The sequence below is a fragment of the Labeo rohita genome, chromosome 4 (genome assembly GCF_022985175.1).
Source record: "Labeo rohita strain BAU-BD-2019 chromosome 4, IGBB_LRoh.1.0, whole genome shotgun sequence".
Classification (NCBI taxonomy): domain Eukaryota; kingdom Metazoa; phylum Chordata; class Actinopteri; order Cypriniformes; family Cyprinidae; genus Labeo; species Labeo rohita.
This window is the reverse complement of record NC_066872.1, coordinates 40,046,240-40,069,023: the sequence shown is the minus strand read 5'-3', so window position 1 is coordinate 40,069,023 and position 22,784 is coordinate 40,046,240. Positions and strand designations below refer to the sequence as shown.

At 33.7% G+C, this 22,784-nt stretch overlaps 1 protein-coding gene across 3 annotated transcripts in view; it reads right to left on the bottom strand.

The window, feature by feature from the left end:
- scube1 (signal peptide, CUB domain, EGF-like 1) overlaps positions 1 to 22,784 on the bottom strand; it is a 77,705-nt gene that overhangs the window by 38,926 nt on the left and 15,995 nt on the right. For all 3 annotated transcript variants that reach the window (XM_051107847.1, XM_051107845.1, XM_051107846.1), the window contains exons 4-6: positions 17,305 to 17,439; positions 2,340 to 2,465; positions 329 to 445 (exon numbers count right to left, since the gene is read on the bottom strand). In XM_051107847.1, coding sequence (XP_050963804.1) covers positions 329 to 445; positions 2,340 to 2,465; positions 17,305 to 17,439 — 378 coding nt within the window. The remainder of the gene's footprint in view (positions 1 to 328; positions 446 to 2,339; positions 2,466 to 17,304; positions 17,440 to 22,784) is intronic.

Genomic DNA, 22,784 nt, shown 5'->3' with positions numbered 1-22,784 from the left:
GGGATGTGGGGTGCTCGTCTTCGAGAAGTGAGGCCAACCTTTGGGGCCAGAACCCAATGCACTCTCTCACCGCAGCGTACCGGGACCCTCAATGCGGAAACTGTGATATGGACCATTCGGCTGGCCTACAAAAACTCCTTCAACAAACATTGTGTCCAATCTGTCAGAAACAGCCTTGCACTTATAACCCTGGTAAAGCTCACTCACCTCACTCTCTCCCTCGTGCTCATTGTGTAAATACGATGAGGCCAAGGTTTCCATGAAGAGCTTTGCTAGAAGAGCTAAACGGATCAAGCAGTGTGTGTGCGTATGAAAGAGCGCGACTTACCAATGCAGGTCTTGCTGTCCGAATGCAGGGCATATTTCTGATGACATCCACACACGGGCCCCACGTCGGTGTCATCGCATGTGTGTTGGCAACCACCGTTTCCATAGTTACATGTCACTGGCAACACACAAGAACTGTGAGGAGGGCTAAAAAGAAAAGTGTACCGCCATGGATGCCCTTTTAATCAAGGTACACATATATAGCAAAATAAACTTATGTCTGATATCTTTTGTTGATGTCAAAGGGCTTTGGCTGGACAAAGAGACTAACCAGATATTTCACATCTAATACATTGTGCAATACTTGGAGCTTCAAGGACTTTGGTCCACGTTTTTCCCACTAGTATTAAAAATAGAAGAATGACGAATTGTAGATGAAAGTTCTCCAGATGTTCAGGCCAGAGCCACAGCACTATAACTAATAAGTCCTTGACAGATCAGTGGTTTGTTTAACGAGAGATCGGTATTAGAGGACAGACTAAAATCAATCTGTAAACCTGTTGTTTGGCTTTGATGCCACCGGCCGTTTTCCTTTGAGATGTATATTGAGAAGCCAACTTGTGGCCGAAAGGAAAAACTAAGGGCTTTTTCAGACCACTTGAAAAGAGTCTAAACAAGTGCCATTAACTTGGATGAGATCAATACATGCATGATGACATTATAATTTGTAGCTACTTCAATAGTAATTACAATGTGGTCATTTTAAATGTATCATGTATTTTTTTCCTATTATAAAAGGTTTTACACCTGAAGAAATTAATGGTGTTTCTGACTAATATGTTTAAAATGTTCACGGCACGGAATATTTAGTAATGTCAGTGATCTACAAAATTTAGTTTTATTGTACATAAGGTTTAATAAATAAAATAAAATAAAATAAAATAAAATAAAATAAAATAGAATTTTAAATGTTAAATGATTATATCATTATAAAAATATTGTTACTTACAGTTTTTACAATAAATAAAAACAGTACATACAATTTTGATATATATATATATATATATATATATATATATGATTTTTTTAATTTTGATTTTTTAAATTATTTATGATTATATTATTATTAAAATAATATTGTTTTATATAATATAGTAATTATTATTGTTAAAATATTATTATTTTATATTATATCATTGTATATAATAAATAATAAGATTTTATACAATTTAAAATTATATTTAATTAAATTTTCTGATTTATATTATAATCATTATTATTATTACTTAAATTATATTACTATTATATATTATATTATAAATAATAAATAATATTTTATAAAATGTAAAATAATTTAAAATTAATAATATATATATATATACACACACACACATTTAATTCAATTTTTTATTTTATTATTTATGATTTTATTATTATTAAAATATTATTTTATGTAATATAATTTGTGAATGAGAAATTACATTTTATAATGCTTAAAATAATATTTTGTTATTATTAAAGTATTACACTATAAAAGTAGGACACTTTTAGGATTTCGAAAGATACAGGGAACAGAACAATATTTGAAAGATTTGTAACTTCTGTAAATTTAGTTTTATAATACATAAGGTTCAATAAAGAGGCTACAATGTTGAGATCCATATTGACCATATAAAATTAATAAAAATAAAATGACAAATTAAAAAAATTAATAAAAATAAATTATAAAATGACAAGTTATATATATATATATATATATATATATATATATTAACTTGTCATTTTGTCATTTTATATATATATATATATATATATATATATATATATATATATATTAGAATTTTATTTTTTTTAAATTTATAATCATATAACTCTTATTATTATTATTATTATTAAAAAATTAATATTATTATATTGTTTTCTAATAAATAATAACATTTTATAACATTTAAAATGATATTTTATTACCATTTTATTATTAATTTTTTTAATCAATGGAATAGGATTCTGATAGATAGACTGAACAGAATGATATTTGTAAGATTGGTAATTTCAACAAAATTGATACATACATTTGCAGTCACGCTGATTTTCGGCTAGCTCAAATCCTGGGCGGCACTCACACGCCACGCCGCCTTTGGGAGTCTCTCTGCAGATATGGGCACAGCCATGATCCTTATTCATACAGTTCATCCCATCTGCCGAGAAAGAGAGAGTTACAGTCGTGTAATCTTCCCATTACAAACACTCCTCTGACAGGCTCCTGGAGATGAGCGTGTGATTTTTATGAGTGGTGTAAATTAGTTTAATGTTTCTGCCACAGGATCTTTTTTTCACACGCAGAACAACACTGACACCGGCTGACCCGTGGAAGCACACATAAAGACTCTCTCCACGGACGACATGCTCAGCAAACATCTACACTCCTTTTTTTCTTCTTTCATTTTTCCCTATTTTCTTCTGGATTGCAAAACCTCTCCTCCTGTTTCACTCACAGGAATAATTCACCCACGAATGAAAATTCGGTCATCATTTACTCACTCTCACATCGTTCCAAACCCCTATGACTTAATTTCTTCCACAGAAGACAAAAAGAGAAATTATAAAGATCATACTCGTTGATTTTTTAAGCAAATATTGGCTTTATAATTGTATTGATTATTAAAAATTAAATTAGAACTTTAAAGATTTAAATAAGACCATAAAAGTATCATAAAAGTGATGCACTATATTCCAAATCTTCAGACGGTACATGTTCACTGTGTGTGAAAAACAGACCAAAATCTAAATAAATACTCTCATAAACTGAGTTTTGCAAACTGTATTTGCATTAAAATACAACCAGTGTGTGTATATACACTGCCATGCAAAAGTTTGTGATCAGGCACTAAGAAGTCTCTTATGCTCATCAAGGCTGCATTTATTTGATCAAAAATAAGTAATAAATGAGTAATATTGCTAAATGTTATTACAATATATATACTTTAAAATAGAATATATTCCAGTGATGCAAAGATGAATTTTCAGCTTCACTACTCCATTCTTCAGTGTCACATGATCCTTCAGAAATCATTTTAATATGCTGATTTATTATTACAATTATCTATGTTGGCAACATTTTTTTTTTCTAACCTGTGATACTTTTTCAGGATTCTTTAATGAATAAAAAGTTAAAAAGTTCATTTATTCAAAATAGAAATAAAAATAGTCTGCAATCATTTTTTTTTATTAATTTAACACAACCTTTCTGAATAAAAGCATTCATTTCTTTTAAAAAAAAGAAAGAATAAATATTTACTGACCCCAGACTATTGAAAGGTAGTGTGTATTGTTAGAAAAGATTTCTATTTTAAATAAATGCTGTTTTTTTAACTGTTTAATTCATCAAAGGATCCTGAAAAAAAAGTATCACAGGTTGCAAAAAAATATTAAGCAGCACTGTTTTCAATATTGATAATAAATCAGCATATTATAATGATTTCTGAAGGATCATGTGACACTGAAGACTGGAGTAATGATGCTGAAAATTCAGCTTTGCATCACAGGAATATATTCTATTTTAAAGTATATATATTATAATAACATTTAGCAATAATACTAATTTATTTTTGATCAAATAAACGCAGCCTTGATGAGCATAAGTATATTAAAATAGAAAAACATTGTTTTAAATTGTAATAATATTTCACAATATTACATTTTTTTCTGTATTTTTTATCAAATAAACAGAAATTAAAAAAAAAAGAAATTTCAATTTTAAAAAAAATGGCAGAAATTTCCAATTGCTTTCTTTCTTTCCCTCTGATCTTGCACATAGAGTACAGCGCCGTTATCAAACATAGCATCTCACCATCCTAAGCGAATCCTCCTAGGTTCCTAAACAAAACGATAACATAAAAGCCCTAAATAAAAGACACAGATGAGGGATGATAGAGAGGAACTGTTGGGCTTCTCTAATGGACATCCTCCTCATCTTCAGGCCAAACAATGAGCAAAGAATGTGTGTGTACACAAAAGCAAGTCTCCGTGGAAACATGGCGGGTTCTTGCATCTCTGCCCCCTCTGTAGCCTCTTGAGAAGCACTAAGTGCTCTCAGGACAGAGCCTAAAGTGGGCTGCTTTTCTGTCGGCGTTCTGGAGGACACCTTGATGTGCCCAATTAACGTGGACTCTGGAGAGGTCATCAAACCTTTAAACGACAAAGAGATCTGCCACATTTCTCACCCAACGGAGAGTGTGAATGTGTGAAGCATTTTTACTATGAACTATTACTCTGTGATTGGCAGATTAATACTACTATGAGACTTCATTAGGCCACATAGGGTTTTAACTGGAAGCGTTAGAGATCAAATAAGAAGTTCAGCCAGGCTAAAGTTTTAAACATGCCACACGGGTGAACACAGACAGAAAGGAAAACTAAATATTGACCTCTTTCACCTTAGACTGTCATTTGTGTATATCCACAGCAGCACTCAAGAAAATGTGAGAAAAAAAAGGCAATTAAAGGAATTCTAAGTGAGTGCTTGAGAGAAAAATACAGCCAAGTTATGCACGTATGTGTACGTGCCTGTGTTTAATATCAGGATATACGCTGTGTCTCCATGTTACCCATAAACCCACCACTTAAAATAAGTGCTCTAAAAGCCCCAAATGTGATGTCAAAAGCCACCTTTTAAAGTCTATCGTATAATAATTTATACACCAATTACAGCGATGCTTAACCCGGCATTTCTTCTGGCCTGACAAAATGGTCTCAGATGTCCATAGATGGAGAGAATAGGATGGCATCTGCCTTTGTAGCTCTGAATGTCAGCGTAATGTGGATAAATTTGAAATAAAAGACCTCTGAAGATGGCCTCTACATCTGACAACTCTTTATAAGGGTGGAAAACTTTTGTTTTAGCCGGTGAGGCTAACACAGCAATATTTACAAGGAGCAGAGTTGTGTAAATGTGATTTTGTTTGCTTGTAAAATAGCTGTTAACAGGTTTGCTTTATCTTTAGAAATGAAAGAGTTCTGAACTTTTTTTCATAAAGAAAAAATATGAAAACCTACTAAACTTTGTGGTGTTTCTAGCTGTTTGTAGAACCTACAACTCTGCAGATTCTTCTGAAAAATCTAAAAGTTTACCTTTTTAAGGTAAACCGGAACAGAAAAGCACTCTTACTCATTTCATATGCAAAAACGCATTGATATCTTAAAGGCACAGTACCATGTTTAAAGTTTTGTTCACTCCTGAATTAAAATTTCCTGATAATTTACTCAGCCCCATGTCATCCAAGATGTTGATATCTTTCTTTCTTCAGTCGAAAAAAAGGTTTTCGAGGAAAACATTCCAAAATTTTTCTCAATATAATGGACTTCAATGGGAGCGAATGAGCTGAAGGTCCAAATTGCAATTTCAATGCAGCTTCAAAAGGGCTCTACACAATCCCAGCCAAGGAATAAGGGTCTTATCTAGTAAAAAAAATAAAAAATAAAAAAAAATAAAAAAAACTGGTCAGTTTCTAAAAAAAAACAAAACAAAACACAAAAACCCACAAATGCTCATCTTGCACTAGCTATGTGCATCTACTACTTCATGCATTATGTAATCATGTTGGAAAAGGTAAGGTATGGAGACTCGCATCATAATCTGAAAACCATACAAAATCAGATGCTCTCCATTGACTTAGTATTGCGGGAACTTATAACTTATGACTTATAAGAAAAAACAGAACAATGTCTAAAAGCTGCTATGTGACAAGGTGTACAGTAAACGAGCTAAATTTTTATAAGCAGTCGACAAAAAAACAAGCGTTTAAGGACACAGAAGTAGAGCGCAATGTATCATATTACTCTGAGAACTATGCCCAGTGGAGGGAAACTTGCTCGGCAACAGGAATCATTCATTATTTTTAACCAAGTCAAAGAATTATTTCACCACCCAATGTAATGGAGATATATTAAGAAACTAAATTTTATTGGTCTACACTCTTAAAGGGGTCATTGTTCACTTTCACATGTTGTTTGAACATTAATGTGTGTTGGCAGTGTATGTACAAATCTACGCTATAATGATAAAACTCCATGCAGTGGTTTTTAATTAATCTGTAAAAATAATATTCCCTTTTTCAAATCAAACCATTCTCAGATGCCTGTCGGTGTGGCGTCACACCCACAGAGGCCGCTCCCACGATAGTTGATTGACGTGAGCGTCTTGCCTCAGATCAGTTGTAATAGTCCGACCTGCATTGTTTTGATGCCGGAGCAGGGATGTAAGTTAAACAAGAATGTCTCCGATTGAGCGATTGAGTTTTTGTGTTGCTGATGTAATAATGAACATAGTGGTCCTCATTTACTCCAAACATCTGAGCTGCTGAAGATGCAGTGGATTACGTTTGTTTGTGACCATTTTTGGTTCCACAAAGAACCATTCAGTCAAAGGTTCTTTAAAGAACCATCTCTTTATTACCTTTTTAGAATCTAAAGAACCTTCTTTTGCCACAAAGAACCTTTTGTGAAACAGAAAGGTTCTTCAGATGTTAAAGGTTCTTTGTAGAACCATTTAAACAAAAACAGGTTCTTCTATGGCATCGTGAAGCACCTTTATTTTTAAGAGTGCATGTCAGTGGTCCTTTTCCTTACCTTCCTTTTGCTGGAGAAATGATCTAACTGAATGGCCCAACATCTACAACCATCTGTGTCCTTAAACGCTCGTTTTTTGGGTTGACAGCTTATAAAAACATAGTTCTTTGTTTTTTTAGCTTGTTTACCGTACACCTTGTCACAAAGCAGCTTTTATTTTGTAGACATTGTTCTGTTTTTTTGTTATAAGTCAGAAATGACAAGGAGGCAGATTTCCGCAATACAAAGTCATTGGAGAGCGTTGGATTACAAGCTAGTGCAAGACAAACATTTGTGGTCAAAAATTAATTTTTGTTTTTTTAGAAAATGACCAACGGTTTCGCTAGATAAAGCCCTTATTCCTCGGCTGGGATTGTGTAGAACCTTTTAAAGCAGCACTGAAACTGCAATTTGGACCTTTAAGGCGTTGATCCCCATTGAAGTCCACTATATGGAGAAAAACCCTGGAAAGTTTTCATCAAAAACCTTAATTTCTTTACGAATGAAGAAAGAAAGATGGGGTGAGTAAATTAGCAGGAAATTTTAATTCTGGAAAGAATGGAGGAATGGTTAAAAGGGTTATGGAAAACCAATCTTGTTTTAGACACAAAACTATTGCGACTAATATTACTAATCATAAAAAAATTACTATGACCACTGGTTACTAGCATGTATGGCACGTGCTATTAGCAAATGCTACAAGCACACGTATCATCAAGTTGATGAGAAATCTTTTTCTGTCATTTTAAGTAACAAATGAACTTTCAAAATGGGTTACCTATACATAAGCGCGCACACACATCCACAAACATATCCACAGGCCCCCTTTTTCCCATCTCTTGTAAATGCCATTTTAATTGAAATCTGTCAGACTTTCAATCTCTCTCCAAATGCACAATGCTATAGGTACTAAGCCATGAATTTCAATGAGGCTCTTTTTTCACCAGCAACCATTGATGTCCTTCAACTGAAAACAGCCTTTTCCAAAAACCCTCCCCAATCTCTTCTTCAAACACAAGCTTTCTTAACAGCTCGTCACAAGTTCTCTCTCTCCCTCACACACACACACAAGCTTATTAATTACGGTTAACATTAAAGTGGACCTTTTTCTGGAACGTTCCCCGGCTAACCCAGTGACCCTTAATGATGTCACAGTGACTGGGGTGAGAGACAGTATTCCTGTGTCCATGTGCAATTTGATTCTCTCTCTACTCATGTCTTTTCTTGAACATGAAGGTTTACAAGGACCTGGTGACTTTAGTGTGATCATACACTAACATACACTTTAAGCCTCTATCCTGACATGGTGCAGCTGTTTTCTGCAGTGAGGAAAGAGTCAGAGAGCAAAAGTGGGAGAAAGGGAGAAAAATCTAATGAAGAATAGAAGAATTCATGCACACCTCTACCAAACAACGATGGATTGGAGATAAAAAATACAGCCTATGATCTGTACTTGCAATTGCAATCCATACTAACTATAGTATGTATACCACATTTAATATAAACTGTGAATATTAAGCTTTCAATACTCCATTGATTTAATTATTGTTTTACATGGTTGCGTTTTAAATTTGGTAGTTTTGTTTTATGTTATATGTTATGTTATATGTTATGTTATGTTATGTTATGTTATGTTATGTTATGTTATGTTATGTTATGTTATGTTATATGTTATATGTTATATGTTATATGTTATGTTATGTTATTTTATTTTATTTTTTGGTCAACCTCAGTTGATTTAAATGTGTTTTATAACAAATATTGTATCTATATATCTTCTAGATATATAATCATTTTAGAGCATTTTACATACATTTATATATTACATACATTTTTATATATTGTATTATATATTGTACTACACTACCATAATGTATTTATATTAAAAAACAACCAATTTTAATTGAATTAAGACTAAATATTATGACATATCAGTTTTTATATATTCCATTTAAATCTCAGTTTAAGCTAAAGTTTTAGTAATTCTGTTGTTTTCAGTTTTAGTAGTTATTTTTTTATACATATCTATGGTTTTTATTATTTTATTTTCAAGCCGTTTTTTAATTTATTTCAGTTTTAGTTATTTTAGTACATTTAAAAAAAGAAACATTACATTAATTACATTAATTTAAATTACATAAAAAAAGAAATGTTGCTAGCTGATATATATATATATATATATAATATATATATATAACTGCAATACGAAAAAGAGTAAAAATGAAAAAAACATAAACATTAACTGAAATATATATATGTTTTTTTCATTTTTACTCTTTTTCGTATTGCAGTTTTTGTTTACTTTAGTACATCAAGTTAAACTAAATTTTAAAAAAATTGTAACATTTATTTATTTTATTTCAGTCAATTTTGTTTTCAAGTATTATGTTTTTACTTCATGTTTTTTTTTAAATGTTTTCATTTTTATTTAAGTTTTTGTTTACTGTAATAACCCTGTAATTAAATAAATTAATTAATAAATGAATTAATAAATAACCTGATAAAAGGTTAGGTGATCAATAAAACTGTAAAATCAAGGAATAAAGTACTGAATCCTTAATTTCTTTGTTTTACAAAACCAGTCTGAATATCAGGTACTGAACTTATCCAGTTCTCGAGCTTCAGTTGCAGTGAATTATAAGTAAAATTCTAAGTAAAATTTGAGTCTGTACACAAAGCTATCATATGACTTAACAAGACTTAGAGTGTACTAAAATTGACTAAAATTTTTATGCCATTTTTATGGTGCTTTTGCACTATTTTTGAACACAAAATCTGAAATAAAAGAAAAAAATCAGACAGAATTCTCCCTTTGGGGTGAGAAGTTCCTTTAAATTAACCAGTCTCAGAATATTTTCTTCCTTTAAATCTAAGTATATTTGCTTTGTATATTTAAACAGGTTTCGACAGCTGGCCCTCAAGTCAAGGGAAAAGTTCCGATGCCCCTTATAGCCATAGTCCATCCCTCCTACCAACATGACTCCACCTGCAACAGTCAAACTACATCGCTCTGGAAAAAACTGTTAGGGAAAAGACAGAAAGAAAACTATAAAAACAGAGCAAAATGAGGAAACGCAGAAGCTTATGAAGGTTACTTCACCTCAAAAGCTAATATTTAATCACAGTATTTATATCCAGCGGAAGACGGTGGGCAAAACCTTCAGTGCCCACTCGCTGTCAGCACCTCAGAGTATATGTGCAAGTGTTTGTAAGCGAGCATGTGTGCTTGGTACAGTTCAATCAAAGTTCTTCCAACCTAAAACTGGCCCAGAACAAGTTTCGACCATGAGAGGACTGAAATAGTTCTCAAAACACTTCACTTAAAAAGTCCTAAATCATTCACCATTTTCATGTAAAAAAAAAAACCCAGCATCACTAGGACTACAAGCACAGCTATGCACGTGCCCTTTGACCTTTGCCGTGACCCTGCAGGATTCCACCATCAGAGCAGGATGTTTGCCGGCGACTCGGGACAAGAGCGGATGGCAGTGTATGAGTGAAAAGGTTTAAAACACTTGCATACACACACACACAGTGGCTTTCTGCCCGAGATCATTCCAGTTTTATGCGGTTATTACAATGAAAACAACATAAAATCTGTATTACCGAAACATTTTGTGTGCGTGTTTGTGTCAACAGTGGCTTCATTTTGCCAACTTCCTCTCCTCACACACTCTAAATAAACATTTGCCTTCTAATGTTTATCCTAATGTTTCATCCCACACTTCATCCCACCTTTTCTCATATTATCCTCCTCAGGACTGAGAATAAGAAAATGAGAGAGTAAAGAGAGTGACAGATTTGATACAGTAAAACAGCAATATTGTGAAATATAACTACAATTTAAAATAACTGTTTTCTATGTTAATATACACTACCAGCAAGATTTTTAATGCTTTTTAAGGAAGTCTCTTCGGCTCACAAAACCTGCATTTATTTGATCCAAAGTACAGCAAAAACAGTAAAATTCTGAAATATTTTTACTATTTAAAATAACTGCTTTCTGTTTGAATATATTTTAAAATGTAATTTATTTCTGTGATTTCAAAGCTAAATTTTTAGCATCATTACTCCAGTCACATGATCCTTAAGAAATCATTCTAATATTCTGATTTGCTGCTCAAAAAACATTATTATTATTATTATGTTGAGAACAGCTGAGTAGAATGAATATACATTTCAGAAAAACAGCATTTACCTGAAATAGAAATCTTATGTAACATTATAAATGTCTTTATCAAATGTCTTTTGATCAATGCAACACATCCTTGCTAAATAAAAATATTCATTTCTATATTTTCTTTAAAAAAAAAAAATACTGACTCCAAGCTTTTGAATAGTATAGTATCCTGAAATCCTGAAAAAAAATGTACTCAACTGTTTAAAATATTGATAATAATAAAAAATGTTTCTTGAACAGCAAATGAGCATATTAGAATGATTTCTGAAGGATCATGTGACACTGAAGACTGGAGTAATGATGCTGAAAATTTAGATTTGATCACAGGAATAAATTAATTTTTAAAATATATTCAAATAGAAAACAATTATTTCAAATAGTAAAAATATTAAACAATTTTACTGTTTTTGGTGAGCAGAAAAACATTAAAAATCTTACTGTTCAAAAACTTTTGGTTGGTATTGTATCTTATGCTATTTTATGTTGAAAACTGCTGTGTTCTTAATATTTTGTAGCAACTGTGATATATTTTTGATTTTCAGGATTCTTTGATGAAAAAAAAGTTTAAAAGAACAGCATTAGCTTGAAACATAAATCTTTTGTAACATAAATGTCTTTTACTGTCACTTTTTATCAATTCAGTGCATTCTTACTGCATAAAAGATATTAAAAACGAGACATCTAAATGAGACCGTTCCCAGTTTCATGTAGGATAAGCTTTAAGAAAAATCTTACAATAATTTAATGTTCATGTGCAGATGTTATAATGTGTCTCAATCTGTGTGTATGAAAGGTGTGAAAAGGAGTGTAGTGTGTGTCTGTGCTTGGGTCGTATTCCTCTCACATGCTCATAAATCATCAGCCTGCATTTCTCTGCCAGCGTCTGAATTGTAGGGGTGGCGCTGGGGTGAGCCAACGCATTAATGATTTTTCCCTGACAGAGAGAAAAAGAGACAGGCAGGTAGACCTGAAGCCCGTCGTGTCACACAGAATAGGCAGGAACATCATTTATGTGCATGCATTGTATGTTATGTTTATAATACTTTTTCAGCAATTTGGGAGCTTGACAGATGTGGCCACTACAGGTCAGTTGTAAAATTTCTCCTTTTGTTTCAAGGGAAAAATAGTAGCATACAGGTTTGGAACAACACGAATGGCAGGAATTTCATTTTTAGAAATAATATTCCTTTAAATATTTAGGAAAGGTTCTGATTCATTCACACTACACTGCCAAACCAATTGGTTACTTCTACTATTCCGAGTCCGAAGAAGCCGACGGGCTGTTGGCAGGGCACAACAAAAGTAAAGTCCTTATTTACAACCCACCAACAGTGCCAGGATTTCAGCGGTTAAGAAGAATTTACAAGGTTATTATTTTCACAACATGTGGTGACATCTTGTGCCATATTTAAAATCCCATCAGGAGCCAGTACTTCATTTTCAAACTAGACCGCTCGGGCCAGCAGAACATGCAACAGCAGCATGATCAGATCTTGAAATTCATGTAAAGTCAGATGAAGTTTGACCAGGTCAGGAATGCCATACAAACTAGGTAATATTGCAAGCATAGATGCATACATAGCATTACTCTTTGGCCTGTTCTCCATTCCAGAGAAAAAATAAAATGCAAGCAAATGAGGGGGCTGATACTGTAATAAAACGAAGAATCTACAATCTACAGTGTTTCTTTCCAGAGCGGGAATAGAAATGACAGAAAGTGACGGGTTTACATCCACTAGGTTAGGCTGCTCTGACTCCATCAATGGCACTGGGCCATTTGGAGCAGAAACTCAGTTTAAAACTGTGTAAACTAAAGGGATCCAAAAAAACAATAGTCACCCATTCCCAGGAATGCTTGAGACATAACTATAAAAAAGAATAATGAAAGAAAAAAACTATAATGGAAACACGTCCCTGACAACTCAGAGCTATCAGGTTTTATCGTTTCCTTCTGTGTGTGTGTGTGTGTGTACTTGTGTACATGTGCCTTATTATTTCAACTCACACTGCGATACACAGACGGACAGACTGACTGATGGATGGACAGACTGAGGGATGAATAGACGACTGAGTGATGGATTGACAGAGAAATGGATAGGCAGTCTGTCCATCTGTAAAGCTCTCATGCATAAATCTGTCTGTCTATCCATCCATCAGTCTATCCCTCAATCAGTCTGTTTATTTTTACATCTTTCTGTATATCCATCCCTCAATTTGTCTATCTGTTTGCATATACATCCATCCCTCAATCTGTCTATCCATCTGTTTGTCTATTCATCCAGATAGATGGACAGATTGTGGAATGGATAAACAGATTAATGGATAGACAGACAGATGAAAAGAAAGACAGACAGACAGACAGAAAGATGGAATGACAGACAGATGGAAAGACAGACAAACAGACAGACAGACAGATAGATAGACCGACAGACAGACAGATACCATCTGCCTGTCTATTCACCTCTCAGTTTGTCTAACCATCTGGATATCCATTTCTATATCTATTCATCCCTCATTCTATATATCCATCTGTCCATTCAGACAGACAGACAGATAGATAACATGTGCCTGTCTATCCACCTTTCAGTTTGTCTTTCCATTTACATATCTATCATCTGTCTACTTTCATCCACCTGTCTTTCCATCTATCTATTCACCACTCAACCTGTCTGCCCATCTGCCTATTCAGACAGACAGACAGTCAGATAGATAGATAGATAGATAGATAGACAGACAGAATCTGCCTGTCTATTCATCCCTCAGTCTGTCTATCCATTTGTCTATTCAGACAGACAGACAGACAGACAGACAGATCCCTCATCTGTCTGTTCATCCCTCAGTCTGTCTCTCCACCTGTCTATCAATTTCTATATCTATTTATTCCTCAATTTATCTATCCATCTGCCTATTCAGACAGACACACAGACAGACAGACAGATACCATCTGCTTGTCTATCCACCTCTCAGTTTGTCCATTTCTATACAGTATCTATTCATCCCTCAATCTATCCATCAGTCTATTCAGACAGACAAACAGATGATAGATAGATAGATAGATAGATAGATAGATAATCTGCCTGTCTATCCATCTTATAATCTATCTGTTTGTATATCTATCCATCCCTCTATCTGTCTACATGTCCATCCACCTGTCTATCCATCTGTCTATTTATTCCTCAACTTGTCTGTCCACCTCTGTCTGTCTATCCATCTGTCTATTCAGACAGACAAACAGACAGATTATTTCTTATGAATATTCATAAGCAGACCAGGACAACTGCTGTAACCCACATTCTTTCATAAACTATATGAGGTGTTGCAGAAGTGGACATACAGTAAAACAGTGACCCACACAGGTCAATAGAACTGACAGAAGCCTGAGTCAAAAGAACATGGCCTCTTATAGAGCTCTAGTTTTCCACAGCAGACAGACGGCGCCAATGTCACACACACACACACACGCACACACACGCGCACAAAACTGCGCTAGGCTCAGGCCAGTAGGACGCACTGGTGAGTGAAGAATTGTAAACACACAACACCCCACTTCTCTCTCACACACACACTCACACACGTATACATGAGTCTCAGACACGAGCCAATGGGCCATACTGGTGACAGACGAACTGTAAACAAGAAACATACACACATTCACACACAGATTCCCAAACACACGCTATTGATGAGTGAGGGTGATGAAGGAAGGTGAGAGGTTCATTTAGGGTGAGATTAAACGTGTGAAAGCTTGCCTGTTTGTAATCAGTATGTCTGACTGTGAGACCAAGGCAGATGAGGAAAACTATACATGGGAAACTACAAACGATGTGTGGAACCTGTTGTTTCGATCTAATTTGTAAACTCCATTTCAAATTATTATTATATAATTCAATTATTTTTATTATGAAATTTAAATAATAACTTATAGCATTGTTTTTAAATAATATTAAATTATAAACAAATGAAAAAATACTAAAAACAAAATAATAAAATAAAATACCAAACAAAATTAAAAAATACTAAATAAAAAAAAAGCATGAATAACCACTGGCTCTTTTATTTATTTATTTTTTAAAGGTTGTTGTTAACTTTGGGCATAATTGTATACCTCATAAAATTAGTAAAGGCAAAAGATCTTTTCCAGTGGAGAGTTTCTGATTCCTCTTCTGTTTACAGTGGATATATAGAGCAGTGTGTGTGTGTGTGTGTGTGTGTGTGTGTGTGTAGCACGCACAGCCATCCAGGACTGCTACAGCACATCAGTTAGCAATCCACAAAAACAACCCTTTAGCTTGTTTACAGACAAGTACACAAATGCACCACGCATTCACATAAAAACACACACACACACACACACACACTCACATAACTACAGTATTTACAGAAGTTTTGCTTTTGAAGTAAAAATACTACATGCAGAAGCAGAGATTCACCAGTTATGGGCTTCCCGAAAAGCAAATACGGAGCATTTCTGTTTCTGTATCCCCTCTGTCATATCCTATATTTTTCTGTCCAGCTCCTGACTGGCTCTATCATTCTCCTCTCCCTCCAATCTTCTCCCATGAAATGTAAAAATCAGCATATTAATATTATATATATATATATCCAGTGAACAAAGCCTTAAAAAGTAGGAGAGGATGAAAAGAAGGGGGTCGAACACTCCTCTCTACATTCCACACATGATTGCGAGAGACATCAAAGATGCGATTACGAAGCAACCCACTCTCATTCATGACTATGTGTGCGAATCGTTTAGATTTGCGTAGTGTGTGGGAATGCATCCGCCTCGACTTGGAGAAGCATCATTAGTTAAATCTGACAGGCGGAATGAGAGGGTCGCATGATCTGCACATGCACACGTCATGAAGTCACACGTCACAACCGACTTTACCGAGCATTTGAACCGAATGCACCATGCGCACACAAAGACATGCCCACTGGCCGCCTGCGCGTTCATGCCTTCAGCTTCAACCTCTGACCTTCGGCTCTGTCCAGGGTTCAAGACAAGTACAGAAGTGAGATGCTGCTGAATTGGCGGTTCTGAAGCCACAGTGACAATGAGCATATATGGACACAAAATAACCCAATGGGACACAACAAGCCTTCAACAGGGAGAAATTTTGGCAATAACAGTGAAAGTAACAGACTATTACAACTTTGATATTTAGTATGGAATTAAATTTGTGCCACAAGTATTGGACATCACTTTTCATAAACATGTCACAAACAGCCCAAAAATAGTTTTATTATAACAACAAAAATTTAACTGCACATCTTAAAGTGCATGACGATACGATATACCTTGAAAAAGTTATGTTATGCAGTTCTATATTTTATTTATCGCTATAAATACTTAAAAACCACTAAAGGGGATCACGTTTGGAATTCACATAGCTTTACATACAACTTATAAATTCTAGTTGTATTTCACCAGTATTTTGTTAAACAAAACAAAACAAACAAAACATAAATAAAACAAAAACAAACAAACAAAGATCAAAAGAAACCAAACCAAACAAAAAAGCAAAACAAAACTAAACAAAACCAGACAAAACTAAATGAAACAAAATAAAACCAGGGCAAAACAAACCTAAGCGAAACCATACAAAACAAACAAACAAAAAAAATGTATTGCATATACAACTTTTGGTAGCATACTTAAAAAATAAATAAATAAAATTACTAGTAAATATCACAACACTAAAATATGTGTATAATGTGTATAATGTGTATTTTAATTTTTTATAAGAATTTAATTCATTTATTTTATTTTTAACTGTTTTAAATAATTACACTTATTTTAATAACAATAATAATAATAATTATTATTATTATTATTATGCAATTTTAATGATAATTCAAATTATTCAATAATAACTTAACTTTCTATTTTGTTAACTTTGTTTTGTTGTCATTTTTTCCATTCTTCAAAAATTCAATAAATTCAATAAATGTCGTAATATGCAGTTAGATTTTAAACATTTATACCTTAACTTGCAGCTTAAAACTTAATAATAAATAATATAATATAATGTAATATAATGCAATATAATATAATATAATATAATATAATATAATATAATAATCAGTACTCCAAAAGTTACATTCAATAATTTTGGCACAAATTTAATTACATAACAGAATAGGAATTATTATTATGGGCGAAGCAACTACAAAAAAAACAAGCTAATAAGGAAGTTACTAGCTCAGCAAGTTAGGACAAAAAAATGCAGCATTAACAGGATGAGACTCACCATCCGAACGGTGGATACAGGTGTGCTGGTTGTCACTCAGGAAGAAGCCATCTTTGCACTGGCACTCGTAACTGCCCATGGTGTTCACACAGATCTGCTGACAGCCGCCGTTGTTGTCCAGACATTCATCCACATCTAGACAGACACAAACATGCACGGTCATTACAAAGCACACAAACACAGTCATTCAAGCACAAGGATCTGGGCAAAACCATCAAGCTTGGTCTCTCTGCGTAATCAAAGCCGGCTCAGCTCAGGTATTTGCAGCAATGTTTGTTTATCCGGAACTGATTTTCCTTGATTTCTTCTCGGAGACTATCGGCTACTGAGGAATGTGGCTCCTGAAGAATGTTGATTAAATGAGTAGTTTGATTTTCCAGTTTTCAAACACATCTACCAGACAAATAAACCAGTAAACAGACATCCAATCATTGCAGCTGGAAGAAGAAATGTAAAACAATATCCATCATCCAGACCCTCAGTAGTACTGGCTAAATTGTGACTTTTTAAATACTTTGGGTAAACTTTTTAAATCTGTTTGGATAAGAGTATCTTGTAAGTAAATCTACTGTCCAATCTGTATATGTGTTTACCCATTGCTGTGTCTTTGACAGCTCTATGAATTGCATTGTGGGTATGTTGGTTTGAGTAACAGCATGACACTGGAGACCAGTAACACACATGAGTGAGTTTTATGCAGCTTTAACACAGCAACCTGCCTCTATGGAGTCAGCAGCCCATAACTCTCTCTCAGGGGTGCTATTATGTCTCAGAGTAACACTGCTGCCACTCTCTGTCACTCGTCACTTTTTAACAATCTGGCATGTCTTTCTCAAAGGCCATTTGTGCCTGAAAAAGTATGTTTTGTCATTTAATGTGAAAAGGGTACTGCTGGGCATTCATGGTAACATATTTTCCCACCTCAGGCTAGAGGTTACAAGTCCGTAATTACCACAGATACTTGAAGACCACTAAAGGGGAAGATGTTTGGAATTGACACAGCTATAATTTGAAAAGACAACAAATCCTGGTTGTATTACTCCAGTATTTTGTTAAACAAAAGAAAAGAAAACAAAAAAGACTCCAAAAAGACTTTTAAAAAATTAAAACAAACAGAAAAAGACCAAAAGTAACCAAAAACAAAACAAAATTAGACCAAACCAAACAAAAGAAACAAAACAAAAAACAACAAAAACAAAACTAAACAACAACAGACAAAACCAAACAAAACATGGCAAAACAAACTTAAACTAATACAAACCAAACAAACAAACAAATGAAACAACACAAAACAAAAACCACCACCAAAATTAAAACAAAAAAATGGACAAAAGTAACCAAACAAAAACAAGAACAAAACAAAAACCAAAACTAAACAAAAATCATAAAAAGTACCAAACAAAACCCAACCCAAAATAAAAAAAAGACCAAAAGAAACCAAACAAAACAACAACAAAAACAAAGCTAAACAAAAGCAGACAAAACCGAACAAAACAAGGCAAAACACACCCAAATGAAACTAAACAAAATGAAACAAAAAACAAATAAAAACAAATGAAACAAAACAAAAACGAAACAGCCCCAAACAAACCCAAACCCAAAATTAAAAAAATAAAACAAACATGTATAAAACTGAATACAATCACTAGTAAATATCACAACTAAAGATTTTTTGAGCCAAAAATGCTTATATAAAAATACTTATTACTGTGTGTTTATATATATATATATATATATATATATATATATATATATATGTATAAGGTAAATTTAAAAAGAATATAGAATGTAATTCTGTGACATTTATGAATAGATACATTTTTATTATATAATTAAAGTTGAAGTCCTTATAGCTTTTTTTAAATAGCTTTTTCCACCCTTCTGGCATTTGATTCTCTTTTGAAACGCTTCACTACAGCCCAACTGGAGCCTATATACATCTTGTGTGTGTATGCGTTGTCAGTCTGTGTAGGTATGTTTCCATCCATCTTGTTTAGCATAATCCAGTTCTGTTGTTTACAAGCCACTTATAAAACTCGCATTGAATGTTATACACTTCAAGGATGAATGAGCATCAAAGCTTTTGTAAATGAGGTGTGGAAACAACATGCCAGTGTCCTCCATTGTCATAGCTGAATTATCAGCGCTGCCCTCACAAACACGCTCAAAGTCACTGCTGTGTATAGATAGAGACGGCAGCCTCTGTTTCCACACCGTGTCACATTTACATGCTTTTTGATAATGTCAGCATGTGACAGCTAATGTGGACGTGTGTTTATGTTTACAACCCTTTCTGTTTGGAGTGCGTTGAGAGGCAGCAAGTTTAACAAGATCTTTATTTGTGTGCGTAAAGACCTTTACAGCAGTTAGCACACAAAAGCACACTATTTGGTCCAATGACTGCACTGTCATCTTCCGTGTAGCTTACAAGCTAAGACTACTAGGCTAAAGGAGACTAACTGTCTAATAAACTCCAGCTTTTGTGTCCTGAGTTGGGTTGTACACTTTATTACACTTTATTTCTAATAAGTTTCAATAATATGCATCAGCTGAAAGGCATGTATGAATGAAGCACACGTAATCTCATCCAGAACATGCAGACACAACCACAGTTTAATTTGGTCACAGTGGTTTATTATGTGGCTCCTGGCTTTACCTGGCGACATAACTCCTATTTTAGCATCCGTGGGGCGTCTCGTTAACACAGCCGAGACAGCAAGGCCTTTACTGTCCTATTAACTACTGTACCCATCGAGAGAGGGGGTCTTTATGCACTCGTCCACAGAGGCATCCCTGTCTGCACCAGGAACCGAAAGTTTTTTGTACTACGCAAAAGGGTTTAAAAGTCTAAGATCACTTGCGAAAATGCTTCTATTTATATGGATTTAATATAAAAGGTTTTAAAATAATCTCAAAATCAGACATTGAAATATTTCTCATCAAATTCTTCTATTTATGGAATGCAAAATATATATAGTGCACAGTTATTTTAGAATATTATAACCTACACTGCCACTCAAAAGTTTAGGGTCAGTAAGATTTTTAAATCTCACCAATGCTACATTTAATTTGGTCAAAAAATACCATAAAAACAGTAATATTTTAATATATTTAAACATTTAATTTAGCCATTACTCCAGTCTTATACTTAAGAAACAACACAAACAAACAAACAAACAAACAAACAAACAAAACCAGTAATAAAAACAGTAATATTTTTATGTTGAAACATTTAATTTAGCCATTACTCCAGTTTTACACTTAAGAAACAACAAAATCACTAAACAAAACTAAACAAAACCAGACAAAACAAGGCAAAACAAACCCAAACGAAAGCAAAAACAATGGAACCAAACGAAACAAACAAAAAAACATTTAGAATCATTTAATGTCAATTTAGAAGCATTTTAAAATGCTGATATGATGATCAAATAACATTATCATCACTGCCGAAAATAGTTGTGCTGCTTAATATTTTAGTAAAAATCATTTTCATTATTGGAATTAATTGAGAAATAGAATGGCATTTATTTGAAACAAAAATCTTTTGTAACATTATAAATGTCTTTGCCATCCCTTTTTGGTCAATTTAATGTTTACTTACTGAACTAAAGGTATTAAGGTATCACAGCTGTGATATTTGTGTCCACATTTCCAATGGAATTTTGGGAGAAATATATGAGACAAAGCTGATACACAAATAAAAAAATGATAAATAAAACATAAATGTAAACTCCAGGTCTGCTAAGCTATAAAAGAGCAAACTCTGAGCAATAAAATTTTCCTTTGGGAAAGTGTTGCCATGTAACAAAGTAAATACACAAGCTTTTCCTAATTACATTTTACCCTCAAGCACATTACAAATAATTTGCGATCTTCATTTACAAGTGTTTAATTAATTAATAAAAAACTTTGTGGTTGATACCTTCCAAAATAAATGGTATGCTGCTATTTTGTAGGTTATCATCTCGTTCTTTCCACTATTTTAATTTCCTCCCTGAAACGCATTTCTTCTCAGATATGAGGCCACCCAGATCACAAGCTTTTATCTGTTTATTGCCACATGTAACAATCCAATCGTGGTGGCTTGCTTCTCAATTGTCAGTTTACGGATGAGAGTAATATTTGATACGAGGGTTTGGAGAAGACATGCTGGCTGCCTCTGTCTCGAGTGACTCTATAGCTGCGAGCGTGTTGTGTGCCGTGTTTAATGTGGGAATGGAAACAGATATCATCAGTGTGACAGCCCTCTCTTGCTTTAAAAGGAGGGAAAAAAAAATAACATTTCAGCTGTCATCTCTCAATTAAGGCCCTCTCTGCCAAAATTTAAACAAGAGCGCTGGCATCCCGGCCTGCGAGTTTAAACTAGAATGCTTTTGTTTTGTTTGATTGCTCTTGTGTAAACTTTAATTTGGAAGAGATCTAAGATGACATGACACAACAGGGAGAGAAAGAGAGAGAAAAAGAAAGAAGATGGGGGCGAAGGAAATTGAGAGAGAAATTCAGGGCAGAATAAAAGAGAAGGCACAAGAATCAAAGAGTAAGAGGAGAGGACTGAATGGAACAGAAGTGAAGTGAAAAGAAATAAACTAAACTGAACTGAACAGAAACACAAAAGTTCAGAGGTAAACAGAACTATACCAAATGGGACAGAAAAAATAAGAACAGAAAAAAGTGAAGTGAGGTGAATAGAACAGAGCTAGAAATTAACTGAAGTGAACAGAACTAAAGGAAGCAGAAGTGAACTGAAATGAAGAGAAAAAACAGCCAAGTGAATTGACAAATGAAAATAACAGAAAAGAAATGGAAAAAAGGTGAAATGAAAAGAATTCAACAGATGTGAATGGAGTAGAAGTGAAATTAACAGAAATAAACAAAATATAAATTAAGTGAAATTAACTCAACAGAAGACACAGGTGAACAGAAGTGAATCAAAGTGAAATGAATTAAAAACAAGTGAACAGAATAAAATAGAAGAGAACTGAAGAAGTGAAGGACAGAAACAAAGTGACAAACAGAACAGAACAGAACAGAAGCGAAGTAAAGCAAAAAAAACAGAGCAAAACAAAAGTGAAATGAACTTTTGCGAAGTGAAAAACAAGCAAAGCAAAACAACACAAACAGAACAGAACAAAACAGAAGTGAAGTGAAATGAATTCAACAAAAATTAACAGAACAGAAGCAAACAAAAAAGGGAAATTAACTTGAAGTGAACAGAAGAGAAGTGAATTGAAGTGAAGAACAGAAGCAAAGTGACAAACAGAACTGAACAAAATAGAAGTGCAGTAAATTGACAGAAGTGAGCAGAACAAGAACAAGAAGACAGAAGTGAGCAGAACAAAAGTGAAGCGAAGAAAAACAAACACAACAGAAGTGAAATGAACTGTAGAAGTGAAGAAGAAAAAGTGACAGAAGACAGAAGTGAACAGAAGTGAAGCAAAGTAAAGTGAACAAAACAGAAGTGAAGTGAAATCAACTCA